General features: G+C 36.3%; 2 protein-coding genes across 3 annotated transcripts; both read left to right on the forward strand.

Annotated features, from left to right (window-relative positions):
- The first annotated feature begins 2,154 nt into the window (after nt 1-2,154).
- LOC107873273 (DNA repair protein XRCC4) lies at nt 2,155-9,539 on the forward strand. 2 transcript variants are annotated; one of them, XM_016720046.2, is made up of 5 exons: nt 2,155-2,564; nt 2,666-2,808; nt 7,528-7,656; nt 8,797-8,919; nt 9,129-9,539. In XM_016720046.2, the coding sequence occupies exons 1-5, from the start codon at nt 2,423-2,425 to the stop codon at nt 9,381-9,383; spliced, it is 792 nt and encodes a 263-aa protein (XP_016575532.1). In that variant the 5' UTR covers nt 2,155-2,422; the 3' UTR covers nt 9,384-9,539. The 2 variants fall into 2 exon arrangements, with proteins under 2 accessions (XP_016575532.1, XP_047270728.1); XM_047414772.1 differs by lacking the exon at nt 7,528-7,656 and having other exon boundaries at nt 2,209-2,564.
- A 2,268-nt stretch (nt 9,540-11,807) lies between these two features.
- LOC107873272 (syntaxin-related protein KNOLLE) lies at nt 11,808-13,772 on the forward strand. The gene is given in 2 exon segments (NM_001325027.1): nt 11,808-12,429; nt 13,264-13,772. Coding segments are annotated over 2 exon segments (936 nt in total). The 5' UTR covers nt 11,808-11,823; the 3' UTR covers nt 13,594-13,772.
- The last annotated feature ends 451 nt before the right edge of the window (nt 13,773-14,223 follow it).

The following is a 14,223-nucleotide window of genomic DNA, read 5'->3' on the forward strand; positions in this document are numbered from 1 at the left end:
GTTAATGAGAGCAAAACTTAATGTATTGGTCTGAAATATGATATATTGCAATAGCATTTGTATGATTAGACCAAGAAATTATGATTATTTCTTCCCTCTCAATTGGTTCAAGGTCGGGAACCAATTATTCCATTTAATAATTTTGATGTGCGGTATACGATTAATGAATATACCATAATGCACAACGATGGATTCCTCAAAGAAGTAGAGGATGTATGTTAGTTTTCCTAACATAAAGGGGAGATTATAAGCGCTATGAAATATGTTAGGAATTATCACCAGATCCTCATCCAAAAGATAATTCAAGTCAAATGCCGAAAGCATCTCATATTAAACGCAAATGCTCTTATTTTGTGTTCCTAAAGGACAGAGCCTATGCATGCGTGAAGCGTGGTACACTAATCAGTTCCAAATGAAATAGTCCTTGAAAAATAAGGAGCAAATAATCATAATAAGAAGGCAATGAACTCTTGAAGAGCCTAGGACATAACACTTCATGAAACCTTATGTAAGGTTCATGTGCCTGGAAATTATGAAGTAATGAGATCTCAAAATGTTATGCCGCATTGTGTACCGATACAAAATGATATATCATCAATATCTTTGACACAATATTGGAGCAATATTGTGAAAGATTATGAGGATTTGAATTCTACGTTTATTTAGGCATGCTAACGTAGAAACATTTATTAAGTGATATGAAAGGATGCATTTTGGTAAGCGTAAAACTTATTTGATTTGCAGTACAGGTACTTGAAGATGTCACTCATGAAATGTTGAATATTGTCACTTGACAAAACTTATGTGAAAACTTTTAAGGATTCAAACTGCTTGAAGCATATAAAAGTTTCTGGGAAACTTATTTATACTCCTTATATTGTATAAGCTTATTGCCTAAACATCATTGGAACTCTTGGAGGGTTTTTAAAGCAATAGATTATTTGCTGAAATTCGAAATATATAGAATTGGATTGGTTATGAAGTACCATATCTTAGTGCAATTGATGCACTCATGTACCTTGCAAATACTACAAGGCCTATAGCCTTTTTAGTCAATTTGTTAGCAAGGTATATTTCTGCTCCTACTATGAGACATCAAAATGGGATAAAACACATGAGCTTGTTTTATTCTAAAGATTGCAGTCCCGATCTTATTGGTCATGCTGATGATGAGTACTTATCTGACCCGCATAAAACTCGGTCTCAAATAGGCTATGTGTTCATATGTGGTGGTACTGCAATATCTTGGAGATATACAAAGCAGTCTATTGTAGCTACTTCATTGAATCATGCTAAAATCATAGCTATTCATGAAGCAAACCGAGAATGTGTATGGTTGAGGTCCATGATACATCTCATTCGAGAAAAATATGGTGTGAAATATGACAATCTACCCACAGTTTTATACAGAGATAATTCAGCATACATAGCACATCTTAAGGGAGGATTTATAAATGGAGATAAAACGAAGCACATTTTGCCAAAGCTTTTCTACATACATGAGCTACAAAAGAATGATGATATTAATGTGCAACAGATTCGTTCAACTGACAATGTGACTGATTTATTCACCAAATCTTCTCCAATTGCAACTTTCAAGAAGATACTGCATAAGATCGAGATGCAAAGGTGGATGTTCTCATTAGGGGGAGTTAATACGCGCTATACTCTTTTTCCCTTACGAGGTTTTGTCCCACTGGGTTTCCCTTGTAAGGTTTTTAATGAGGCAACCGAAATGCGTATTATTAGAGATGTGTACTCTTTTTCCTTCACTAAATTTTTTTTTCTATTGGGTTTTTTCTAGTAAGGTTTTAACGAGGCACATTATCTACCAATTAGACATTCAAGGGGGAGTGTTATAAATGTATTTACATTATAGTGAATGTCTATCAAGATCTACTTATTCAGATCTACTTTGATCTCTATTAGGATTTGAAGCATCTGTCTTTACTCAGACCAGTAGTAAATTTTCCCTATAAATAAAGGAGTTTTGTTCATTGATGATCTCTCATCCACAAGAGAAGAAATAAGAATCACTCTCTCTATTCTCTTTACTCTTCTTTTTTATTTTTTCTTGTTTTATAACTGAAGGGATGTTTTTGGTCTATTTTAAGATATTTGAAGAATATTTTTATAATCGGAGGGATGTTTTTGGTCTATTTTAAGATATTTCAAGAATATTTTAGGTTAAGTGGAATATTATAAGAATCTAGTGAAAGTTGGGGTGAAGCATGAGGGATCATTTTGGTCAAAATCTCGTGCCTCTTCCCCAAATAAAATGTGAAAATGTGAAAATGTGAAGGACGTGTAGAACTGAAAGAATAAGGCGCGAGGGAAAGTTTCAATTTTCTCAAAGCTTCCATAGCACACCAAGCCAGAGACTGAGTTAAAGAAGAAAAAAAAGCCAATTCTGTCAACGGGAATGGGGTCAGCAAGTCCGAAACAGACATGTCTCAAACTGGAAATCCCAAATAATAAGGATAAAATATTCGTGAAAGGCACATGGTATCCTTCTTACTTTCAACTCTTCATCACTGATGGCCTCCACGCTTGGACTTGCCATGGTACTTTTTTTTTTTTTTTTTAAATTCAAACTCAAAAGTTATATCACCAATTTTTTGGGGTTCTTAATTTTGGCTGTGTGATTTTTGGTTTTTTTTCGCAGGATCGGAGGAAGAGGTTGAAGAGAGAGCATTACAGTGGGATCAACCCGTTTCTGAGTATATTGAGTTGGCTGAAAAGTATTTGGGATTTCAGCAGCCTGACTCTGTTTATGGCTTTGATGATGCTGGTTCTGGCCATAAAAGGGTAAGCTTTGCTTCATTTTCTTTTAACCTAGTTTATCCCATTTTCAATTTGTATCTGAAGGGCCTGCTAACCAACTTCATTTTAATTAATCTTGAATCTTGCCTTATTAAGAATATAGTTATAGCTATGCAATTTTGTTTGGCAATTGTCATAGCTTTTGTTGGGTCTATTTCGTTCAAGTCAATTAAAAAAAAATATAGTTATAGTTATGCAATTTTGTTTGGCAATTGTCATAGCTTTTGTTGGGTCTATTTCGTCCAAGTCAATTATAAAAAAATTGATTTCTCTTTGAATTTTCTTGCACATAGATTTTTTTTCTTTTTTTTGTGATAACTGTGGTGTCCGGAACTTTATCCACCAAGACTAGAACAAATAGGAAGAAATCACCTAATGTTTGTCTTTGTTGAGAATTGAACCCATGATTTTCAACTCAACTTCATTGAACCACTGGGCCACACGATTGGCTGCTTCTTGCACATAGATTTCTTTTCCATCAACAGGAAACTTGCATCAATTCTTTGCGTTATCCAACTAATAATTACCAGTACCTAGTGATAATTTATCCACAAAGATTGAATAGGATTAAGATTACCTTTGGACTTTATCAAAACAATTCCACACTCCAACTAGGACTGTGCAATTTCCCAGGTTACAACCAAGACCGGCTCTATATAAGCAGGTGACGCCAACATCAAAATTCAGGTTAACTTTCTTATTCTTTTTGTTTTAGCAGACTTTGGGAATTCTTTGCTATTTTTCAAGAAGGTAATTGTTTTCTTCTTCTCTTTATTTACCTTGCCGGCTGCTGCTCATAATTCTTGTGCTTTTCCTTGTAAACAAAGGTTGCTTCACCCGTCAAAAACCAGAGCGGACAAAATATGTAATATCCTTTAGCTTGCAGTAATTTAGGCATTCTTATTTGTGCCCACTTTATCACAGAATCAATAGATAACAAACAATGTACCCATTATATTTGTTTCTGATAGACCCCGGCGCAGGACAAAACAGTATAACGACTCCGGCCTCTCTCTGACGGGAGGAATCACCATCCCTTCCCTCGCTCGGTGCTAGTTCTACTCCCAACTGAAGGACTCTCACTGAATCCTTAGAATGAACATAATAAAGCTGAATCTGTTTACATGATCATGTTTCTTAAATGATCTGGCTGAAATACGCTGAGATCACTTGGTTCTGTATCTGACAGAAACAATATCGAATCACAGTATCTGACTGAAGATACATAGCTTGATTAGATTATTTGAATCATTTCTGAGATTAGAATTGAATCACTTGAGTTCCATTAGGACTGGGCTGAGTACAGGTCTGAGGCTAGATTACTAGCGATACAGAGGTTATAGAGATAACTGAGATTACTGAGCTTTATTAAGCTTCGCACTTGTCTGAGGAGTTCTATAGTTCACTGAGTTTTGAAAATCATGGCTCGGTTGGAATTATCGAGAAACTGACACGGGCTCTAGACCACAGCTCTATTTTCGGGTATAAATATCCCCAGGACTCGATAACATAGAAGTAAAGCATCATCATTCATTCAAGCATCACAAGCATTCATGCATCATTACCATCATTCAGGCATATTCACAAGAAACTCAGAAATCATGCCATACATTCAATTTCACAATCATTAGAACCTTACCTCAAGCCTCCAAGGATTCACAAACGTCTACTCATCATCACAACTACCAAGGGGTCACTCTAAGCGTTTCAGAATCATAACATACTTTCCCCCTCACAAACCTTACGACATTGCATCTATTATTTAGGAAATATAAAACTCTATTCACCATCATGATTACCAAAGGATTGCTCCCAACATTTAGGGGCTCATCAATATCGATTCATCGTCACAAACTACCTTAAGGAAGACATGCTATTAAACTATACCCCATTCAACGAAGTCTTGCATCAAGTACTTCACACCTATATCGGTCTCGACATATAACTAGATATCACGAGATTTCGGGAAAACTTCACACTATCATGTCATTACTCTCTTGCTAACCACTTAGCATGTATCAAAACTTAAAATAAATCAAAGAGCACTCACTTGGGAGATTTACCGCTATTTCGTCTCAACTTACTCACTACGTCTTTCGACAACCACTAGACATATCCGGTTCTACACCTACTCGGGGATTCCATATTATTATTATGGCTCATTCTGCTCACTAAGGCATTTTATCAAACACTAGGTGTGCGTGGACTAGCCCACAACTTTGGATTTCCCCTTTAACATACTACAATGCCCCTCTATGCTTCACCTCAGCCTTTCATCCAACCTATGGGGTGCATACTCCGCTTATTCAACCATCTCTACACCCTAATGTCATGAACACCTCACATAGACACCAACTTCAAAAGGGCTCATCACAACATCACATAAATTCCACATACTAGGGTCAAAGACCATAAATCTTGCAAACAATCATGAATCCAAACTCAACAACACAAGTAACATCAACTTCAACTCATACAAATCATGGAATATCACAAAACATAAAATCCTTAAGTTTAAAAAGGGGTACTTGAGCTTCTTGGATGAAAGGGACCCAAGAATCAACATCTACATACCTGGGAATTTCTTTTCTTGAAGGCTCTTGAAAGGAGTTCTTGATTTCTCTAGATCCTTCTTGATCTCTCTTGAATTTTGTGAAAGGAGAAGAGAGTATTTTGATTTTGGAAACCCTAATTTTTGGGTGGAAGAGAGAAAAATGAAATTGAAGGCCCTTGGCCCGGTATTTATAGAGCCGGGGGAGGATGTGGAAAAGACCAAAATGCCCCTTTAAAATTTGTCTAGAAAATTCCGATCGGGGTTTGTGACGGTCGACCTGACGGTTCGTCAGAGGAACTGACGGTCCACCAAGTCGTCCGTCACTCAAGTGCCAAAACTGGAATGTTCTGCCTCGGAGTGACGGTCGAAGTGACGGTCCGCAGAAATCTGATGGTCCACCAAATCGTCCGTCACTCGGGGTCCAGGAATGGGACATTCTACCTTGGTCTGACGGGCCCCTTGACGGTCCGTCAACTTTCTGACGGTCCTCCACTTTGGCAGTCACATGATGACTGAAAAAGGAAGCCACTGCCTTAGTCTGACGGGACACTTGACGGTCCACCAAGGACTTGGTGGTCCGTCAGATCGACCTTCAAACCTGCGATTCCGACAACGCTCAGTAAAACGGCCATAACTTCTTCGTCCGATGTCGGATTTGGATGAAATTGGTATCGATGGAAAGCTTGTTCAATGCTCTACATGACTAAAAGTAGAAATTAGGGAAATTACACACGATTCAAAGTGTTTCGTAATGGGGAAGATACTTCTGAAACTTTTAGACTCAGATTTTCCGCTTTGCTGGATACGCTCTAAGGCTCAGACTAGAAGAGAACTTTGTGGGGTATTACAAGCCTGCTTGTACCAAATTCTATCCATTTGCTCAAAGAGACTCTTGGTTTACCATTCTTGTCTTGTAGCTAATGAAAAGCTGCGAACAAGCACTCGCAAACTCGAGGCATATATCTCTGATCTCTCGTATCAACACCTGTAAGTTTCATGGTTTCAGGATAACCTCCTCATATAAAATACCTCCAAGATTATACAAGTCCCTTAAAGAAATAGATAGTTCTCCAATAGATGTGAGGAGTGTATTCTTCTTTGGGCACCATGCCTCACAAAATGGCTGTAAAGCGAGGATGAAATTCATCCTATTCTATGCCTTAAGTCTAGTTTCTTCAAGGGACATGTCACATGCTTTCAGTGACTCATTTATTTGATTTGGATTGCCACTTAATTTTGACACGTGACACGCGACACGCTTCTAGTGGCTCAATTATTTGACTGGGATTTCCACCTCATGTGGCATGATTTCCGTGGCTAATTTATTTGACTTAACCCCTTATGGTGTAAGTATTTTCAACAACATACTCAATGTAGTCCCCAAGTGGGTCTGAGGAGGATAGTGTGTGCATCGACCTCACCCTACCTTGGAGATATAGAAACTGTTTCCCATAGATCCTTGGCTTGAGAATATGGTTTGAGTATTTTAAATATATTTATCATTTGTATGTTAATTTTAGCATATAATAGGAACAAGTGGTTAAACTTGTTTTTTTTTTTTCATTTACCGCTTTATTTGATTTGAGATCTTCCATTACCTTTATTAGACAAGTTAATTCCTAGGCCTGCTCAGTGTGAGCTCGTTAAACACCCATCACAAGACCTTTATAATACTCTTAACACAATTAGGACAGCAATGGGGTGGGGCTGGGTGGTGTGTGTTTGAACTTACGCAGGGCAGGACGGGGAACACACTAGTGGGGGTGGTGCAAAGAACAGGGTAGCGGGGCGGTGCAGGTTGAAAGAGCCATTTTTAAAAGTCTTAGATGTGCGGTTGTGGCTTGCACATTTCATATAGAACACCTGCTTGGAGCCTCGACTAAAAATGTAATTTAAGCCTTATGCACTAACTGGTTAGATTGTTGTTCTTGCTCTTAAAGTCTATTGTGGTGTGTTCCACACAGCTTTATAGTCAACTCTAGAACATCTTTGCTTTTAAGTTTTAATAGCTTAATGAATGGATTAATTAACAAAAAATTTATTTAAGCTGAAGTCGATGTAATGGATATTATCCTTATGGTATTATTGCAAGTCGGAAATGTTGTGATGTGTTTTCCATGTATCCCACTATTTCCCTTTGATCTTTGTAGCTCTCATGGACATTTGAGAAAGAAGGCACAAAGCTAGAATGGCGGTGGAAGTGCCAACCATCTCCTAATAGCCAAAAAACTACAGCTGATATCTTGGACTTCCTCATGGATGCTAATATTAGACTGAGTGTAAGGATCTTGATTGCTGTGCTGTCTCTTCTTTAAAGTTACAATTTACTCCATTCACGTTTTCAGTTTACTTGAATTTCATCAATCTGTCGTCTTAAAATCTACTCATCAAAAATCAGATGAACTTATGTGGTCAGGAACTTTTACGCTGTAACATGCATTGCAGCCAGTGCTAATTTTTTGGCTGTAAGGAGATCTGTTCTTAGGAATCTTGGTGATGTAATATTTCAGTATCTGTGCCTACAGTTCCGTTTCTTACTCTCTATGGATTTAGGTAGTCTGGCAGTAGTTAGTTGGTTGCACTGTCACTGCAATGATTGGTTTCCTAAGATCTGCTTCTCATTTAAGCTCAGTGCCCATTTTTATCTTGGAACAAGAAAGTGGAATCATCTTGGTCTGCAGCTTCTAGATGGTAGATCACCAACAAAGTGACATGTGAATATACTTGGAATTTTGTTATGTGTCATTCTTAGTTGACACTATGTTGCAATGTTTTTCCATCTGAATATGCCGAGACATTTTTAAAAGTTGTGAATCTGCCCCTTACCAGACTTCTTTCAGGAGACTCTAAGTACATCCCCATTATGAATATCTGTATAAAGAGACAATTTGAAGACATTTTTGTTGTTGCAGGGGATGTTAGCCTTCATCTCGCTAATTGATTTTCCCTTATTTTTCTTCCCAATGCAAGGAAAAGGTAGTATATACAGTGAATATTCGAGTTACTATAACTGCTTCCTGCCTTTATAGGTATCATGTTTAACATGGTAAATTGAAATGTCTTCTCTCCTCTTGATTTTCTGATATCTCAGCTTTAGAAAATGTTGTTACTTCTGCTGCGGTTCTTCCTCTCATCTAAACAACAATCTCTATAATTTCCGTTATCTCTGCTTTAGAAATTCACTTCTTCTTTCCTTCCAACTGAACAGAAATCTATATGGTTCTGCAGTAGTGAGGTATGCTTTCACAGTTTTTTTATTTGATTGAAATGGTACGAGGTTGTAGCCAAATTGATTCGACGTACTGTTCTGAAAGATATTATCTGTTTCTTTCATCTGAAGAGCTATGTACATGGTTTTGCAGTGTGAAGACTCGCATGAGTTTATTTGATTCAAATTCTCACAAGTTCATTTGATATAGGATGAAGTGGTCGATAAAACTCAGTCATTTGAGAGGCTGAGAGTGGAGGCAGATAAATGTTTAACACAAAGCGAGATACTCAGCAAAGAGAAAGAAGAATTTGAATCTGCAATATATGCAAAGGTGCTGTTTTCAGGCCAAACACTAAACTCTGTTTATTATTTTCACGGGTTTGTTCAGATTTATTATGATTTTGCCTTCTTTTAACTTAATATTTATTCCAAGCTCTTTCCGCTACCCTTTGTTCTGGAATGGTTTAATTATACTTAGAAGCTGAACACCCCAAACGTTCCTGCATGATTGTTTATGCTCCGTGTTCCTTCTACGTCCAGTTTGTTGGGGTTCTGAACTCAAAGAAGAAAAAACTCAGAGAGCTTCGCGATAGGCTCTCAAAACAGGGAACCTCTGTTGAAGAGCCAGTAGAAGAGGATGCACAATCTACTGACAGAACCGAGACCTTTGACGAGGGAAGTAATGAGGAAATAAGCGGGGAAGAGGTGGAGAAGGAAGATGTTGGCACTTCATCAAAAAAGGATGATGTTGGCACTTCAAATCCCAGAAGGGGTCGTGGTAGAAAGAGAAAGTAAATATCTAAGATGTATCATTGCAGCATTATAACCATCTCTTTTTTGCCTCTTAAACTGCTTTTGGCTTTCCTTTTCTTGGAGAATGAAGATGTATATACACTGATGAACTTGTGAATACTTCAAACATCCGGTTTTTTTTTGTATTATTTTGACGTCTCCCTGTTCTCCAAGGTATTGGTACTGAATTCTGCATATAGTTCAAGTCGAGAGCATTATTAGGCAAATTTATCTGCAATTTAAAGAATTTTTATCTGAGCAATGAAAACCTATGAGCTAGATATTGAATGTTGTACTTGATGAGCTAAGATGATACTGCAAGCTTGGAAATCTTAATGTCATTCTCACTTCGGTCATCTCTACCCTCCTTAGACCTCATTTTGTGGGTTTATTCACTTCAGTTATCTAAGATGTGATGCCTTTATGAATTAATTGGGGTGAAAACTACTTTAAAGTTGTTGTTCAAAACATATTGGGTTTGCAATTTATTTAGGAAAAAAACCACGAGGAGAGGAACATGTATACACCTTTTGGTCATCAAATCATAAGAAAACTAAATCAAATGTCATTAACACTGCTGCTTCTTTCTTCTTCTCCTACACAACTATTGACTTCATGCCACTGTGTTGAAATCTGGACGTAGAAAACAACGTGTCTTTGCCCTCAAAACTATTGTGGCTATGTTTTAAATACTTTGTAAATGTTGAAAATATTTTAAACAACGGTCCCAAAAGTGGCTACTGATGCACTAGTCCCACCTTTATTTTGGATGTCCAAGAAGTGTGAACCTTGCATTCAAACTTGCTTGATGTAGAAGTATTCAAAATTGAAACAGTGTACCATAAGATATTAATAATTGAAACTAATACTGACATTTAACAATATTTAACGTTATTTTTACCTCTTAACTTTGTCTAAGGGATAAATGCTTCCTCCAACTATCAATAGGCATTTTCCCTTCTACCTTAATTAGAACTTTTAAATATTTATTTCATCCTAGATTATCAAAATTGCAATTTTGTAATTTTAGTATCAAAATATTGATATTTTTCTCTTTCTCTCTCTTTTTTTAAATTCATATTATTAAACCCACATACAGGAAAAAATCAAATTTTATTTTGGGAGTGAAAAAAGTAAATTAAATAATGCTAAACAATTAAGGGGTAATAATCATTCCAAAATCTGCGGTAGTAACCATTCCAAAATCCTTTCTGTTGTATCCTACACATAATGGAAATTTTGTTGTTTGGCTGGGACACCTTATCCCACGATTAGTTATCCCACCCACAATATGAGATAAAAATAACATTATCATCGTGGGCTAACTAATCTCGATGAGTTATCACATGCATTTTATCCCAACCAAATGTGTGAATTCTAAAATTAATTTCAAAATTAGTTATCTCTCATCCTTTATACCAAACGAATCTCAGTGCACTGCACTGCCCCTTTTATCTTTTTCCGTTTCCATATTTTTATCCCCATTTTTTCCCTTTCTTTTAGTAACCTTTTACCATTGCAAAGTTGATTTGATCCATTCACAAATGTATCTCCTAATCGAGATTGAGAAGTTCCTCTCTATATGGGTCCATTGATCCAAAAAACACTTACCACATGTTCAATTGTTCAATAGGAAAAAATTGTAATTGAAGTGTGTAAATAAAATTTCTAAAAAATTTAAGAGATGATTAATGTAAATAAGCATTTTTGTAATTGAAGCGTGTAAATAAAATTGGAAAAAATACATAAAGTAACATACTTAAGTATTAAATTACAAAAAATAGCAACACTTTTATCAAATTATATTTTGTACCATATGTATTTGGATGTATTTGTATTTTTATAGCAACAGTTTGTAAAAATACAAAATACATATCGATCATAAGAGCAATAAAAATCATATGTATTTGTATTTTTGTAGCAACAGTTTGCAAAAATACAAAATACAACTTGTTATAGCAAATAAGTATGCTATTTCTGAATTTTACCCAAAAAAATTTTCTAAAAAAATTTAAGAAATGGTTAATGTAAATAAGCATTTACTTTTTATATACCAGAATAAAGTACCTGAGGTAAAACTGTCAAATTTAGTCAAAGTCAAACCCATAAATAATTACAGTACTAATTACCTAAAAGAAGCCATAAATACTGGTTAACAGCAAAAAATGTGAAAAGTAAATTTGACGACAACATGTTGCTGATGAAAAATAGAGAATCCAAGAAACCTTATTTTATTCAAAACAAAATATAGCCGTTAAACAGAAGATCCTCCAACGGCTATCTTTCTCCTTAATCCACCAATCCAAATCCTTCAAATCGTCCTCTTTATAGCTTATACATTGTCCATTGTCATCTCCAATCACTGCAACAATCTCTATCTGTTTTAAAAAATTCTCCTTCTTTACTTGATTTTCTCGCTTATCTCTCAAAAACAAAATTCACGATGAATGATTTGATGACAAAATCTTTCACTAGCTACGTTGATTTGAAGAAAGCAGCGATGAAAGACGCTGAATCCGGTCCAGATTTGGAAATGGGTATGACTCAAATGGACCAAAACCTCACTGCTTTCTTAGAAGAAGCTGAAAAAGTGAAAGTTGAAATGAATTCGATCAAAGACATTCTTCGTCGTTTACAAGACACGAACGAAGAAAGCAAGTCCTTAACCAAACCCGAAGCTCTGAAATCGATGCGTAATCTTATAAATTCGGATATTTTAGCTGTGTTAAAGAAGGCAAGAGCTATAAGGTCTCAGCTGGAAGAGATGGACCGGTCTAATGCAATAAACCGGAGGCTTTCGGGGTGTAAGGAAGGGACACCGGTGGATAGGACTCGATTTGCAGTGACGAATGGGCTGAGGAAGAAGCTTAAGGAACTTATGATGGATTTTCAGGGACTGAGACAGAGGATGATGAGTGAGTATAAGGAGACTGTTGGGAGAAGGTACTTTACCGTGACCGGTGAGCAGCCGGATGAAGAGGTTATTGACAAGATTATATCTAGTGGAAATGGTCAAGGTGGTGAAGAATTTCTTTCTAGAGCTATTCAGGTATGCCTAATAAACCCCAAAAAATCATGTCTTTTTCCCCAATTTCTCTCCCTTCTCCTAATTTCTTGAATTGTTTCTGGTGGCTTAATTTGAAGTGTTTTATTTCATGATTTGAGTGATTAAACCCAATTTATTGAATTTTGGACTGTTGTTAGTTCAATGCTATGGAGAGTATTCATAGAGTCGCCCAACAAATATTGAATCTTGGAGTGTCATTAGTTCTAATCTATAGTGAGAATTCATATAGCCGTCCATCAGTAGTTCAAATCTAGAGTAAGAATTCATTTAGCCGACCATCAAATTATTTGAATTTTGGATTGTTACTACTAGTCCAAAGAATTCATATAGACTTACAGCGATCTCCTAGTTATTGATTTTTCAACTGCTGCCAACTAAATCAAAAGACAGGATTCTCATAAGCCAACCAAAACAAATACTTTTTTAAGAATTCTCTCTGTTTCCCCATTTTTTCTTTCTGTAGAGAAACAGTAGTTTTGTTGAACTTGTTACATGTTGGCTTAGTTTGAAGTGTTTGTTTTCAAAATTTACAGAGTTCATTTTGTCTAATAACCCTAATTAAAGAAATTTGGAGTGAGAATTCATATAGTTTACCATCAAACTATTGAATTTTGGACTTTTACTAGTCAAATTGATAATGAGGAGATTCATACAGCCGTCTCCAAATTATTGAGTATTCCAGTGTTCAAAATCATTGTTGAACTTTGAACTGTTACTAGTTCAAATGGAAAGCCAAGATTCTTATATTCAAGCAAACTAAATTGGATATGAAGCATAGTTGATATCTTGTCTAACAAACTTTGTTGGTGGGTGCAGGAGCATGGAAGGGGAAAGGTCTTGGAAACAGTGGTGGAGATACAGGACCGTCATGATGCGGCTAAAGAAATCGAAAAGAGCTTGCTTGAGCTGCACCAGATATTCTTGGACATGGCAGTGATGGTTGAGGCACAAGGAGAGAAAATGGATGATATTGAGCACCATGTGGTGAATGCAGCCCAGTATGTTAATGATGGAACCAAGAACCTCAAGACTGCAAAAGAATATCAGAAGAGCAGCAGGACATGGATGTGCATTGGCATTATAATTCTCCTGATTCTGATCCTGGTAGTCATCATCCCAATTGCTACCAGTTTCACTAAATCTTGAAGAGGCCCCATGGGGGATACAACTGAGCTTGTTTGCTAGCGTTTCCATTCTTTATATTCTTTTGTAGCAGTTACTTTGATCACTCTCGTGAGAATTATGTGTATGGTTTAGTAGAACAAGGTTGTTATTCTATATTTTATTCTGTGTGAACCTTAATAGATTTGCCGTTTTCGTTAACATATCTTCTGTTTTCTGATGCTAAACTATAGTTTAGCACCTACATTTGTTACAATATTTTGAGACATGTCTCACAAATAGGCAATTTGTTCTGCCAAACAATAGAGATTTACTGCCATAATCCAACCAAAACGCAGACCAGGAAGCTGATAAATGAGATGTCTTTCTTTCTTAGTCTGATAATTGCATAGCAAATGTTAAGAGACGTATTTGATGTTGATCACAAGAGGGGTCTATGTAGTCTTACTATGTCATTTGCATCTTTCACTTGGACAACTGATTAAATCCCCCCATTGCCATCATGTGAACTTGTAAATTTAGCAAGATGAATCGCACTTCTGTGGGAATGTGATTAGCTCTAGACTCTAGTTATGCTGTATTTTTTTTAATCAAGGTATATGCAGGTAATAATTAATCTTAATTAGTTTTCCATTAAATAATCTTTCATCGCTT

Source organism: Capsicum annuum, chromosome 6 (assembly GCF_002878395.1).
Source record: "Capsicum annuum cultivar UCD-10X-F1 chromosome 6, UCD10Xv1.1, whole genome shotgun sequence".
In the NCBI taxonomy this organism is placed as follows: Eukaryota; Viridiplantae; Streptophyta; class Magnoliopsida; order Solanales; family Solanaceae; genus Capsicum; species Capsicum annuum.

Coding starts and splice junctions, on each gene's coding strand:
- LOC107873273 (XM_016720046.2), top strand. CDS start 2,423: ATGGGGTCAGCAAGTCCGAAACAGACATGTCTCAAACTGGAAATCCCA. Junction 2,809..7,527: donor CTGGTTCTGGCCATAAAAGG/GTAAGCTTTGCT, acceptor TGATCTTTGTAG/CTCTCATGGACATTTGAGAA. Junction 8,920..9,128: donor AATCTGCAATATATGCAAAG/GTGCTGTTTTCA, acceptor TTCTACGTCCAG/TTTGTTGGGGTTCTGAACTC.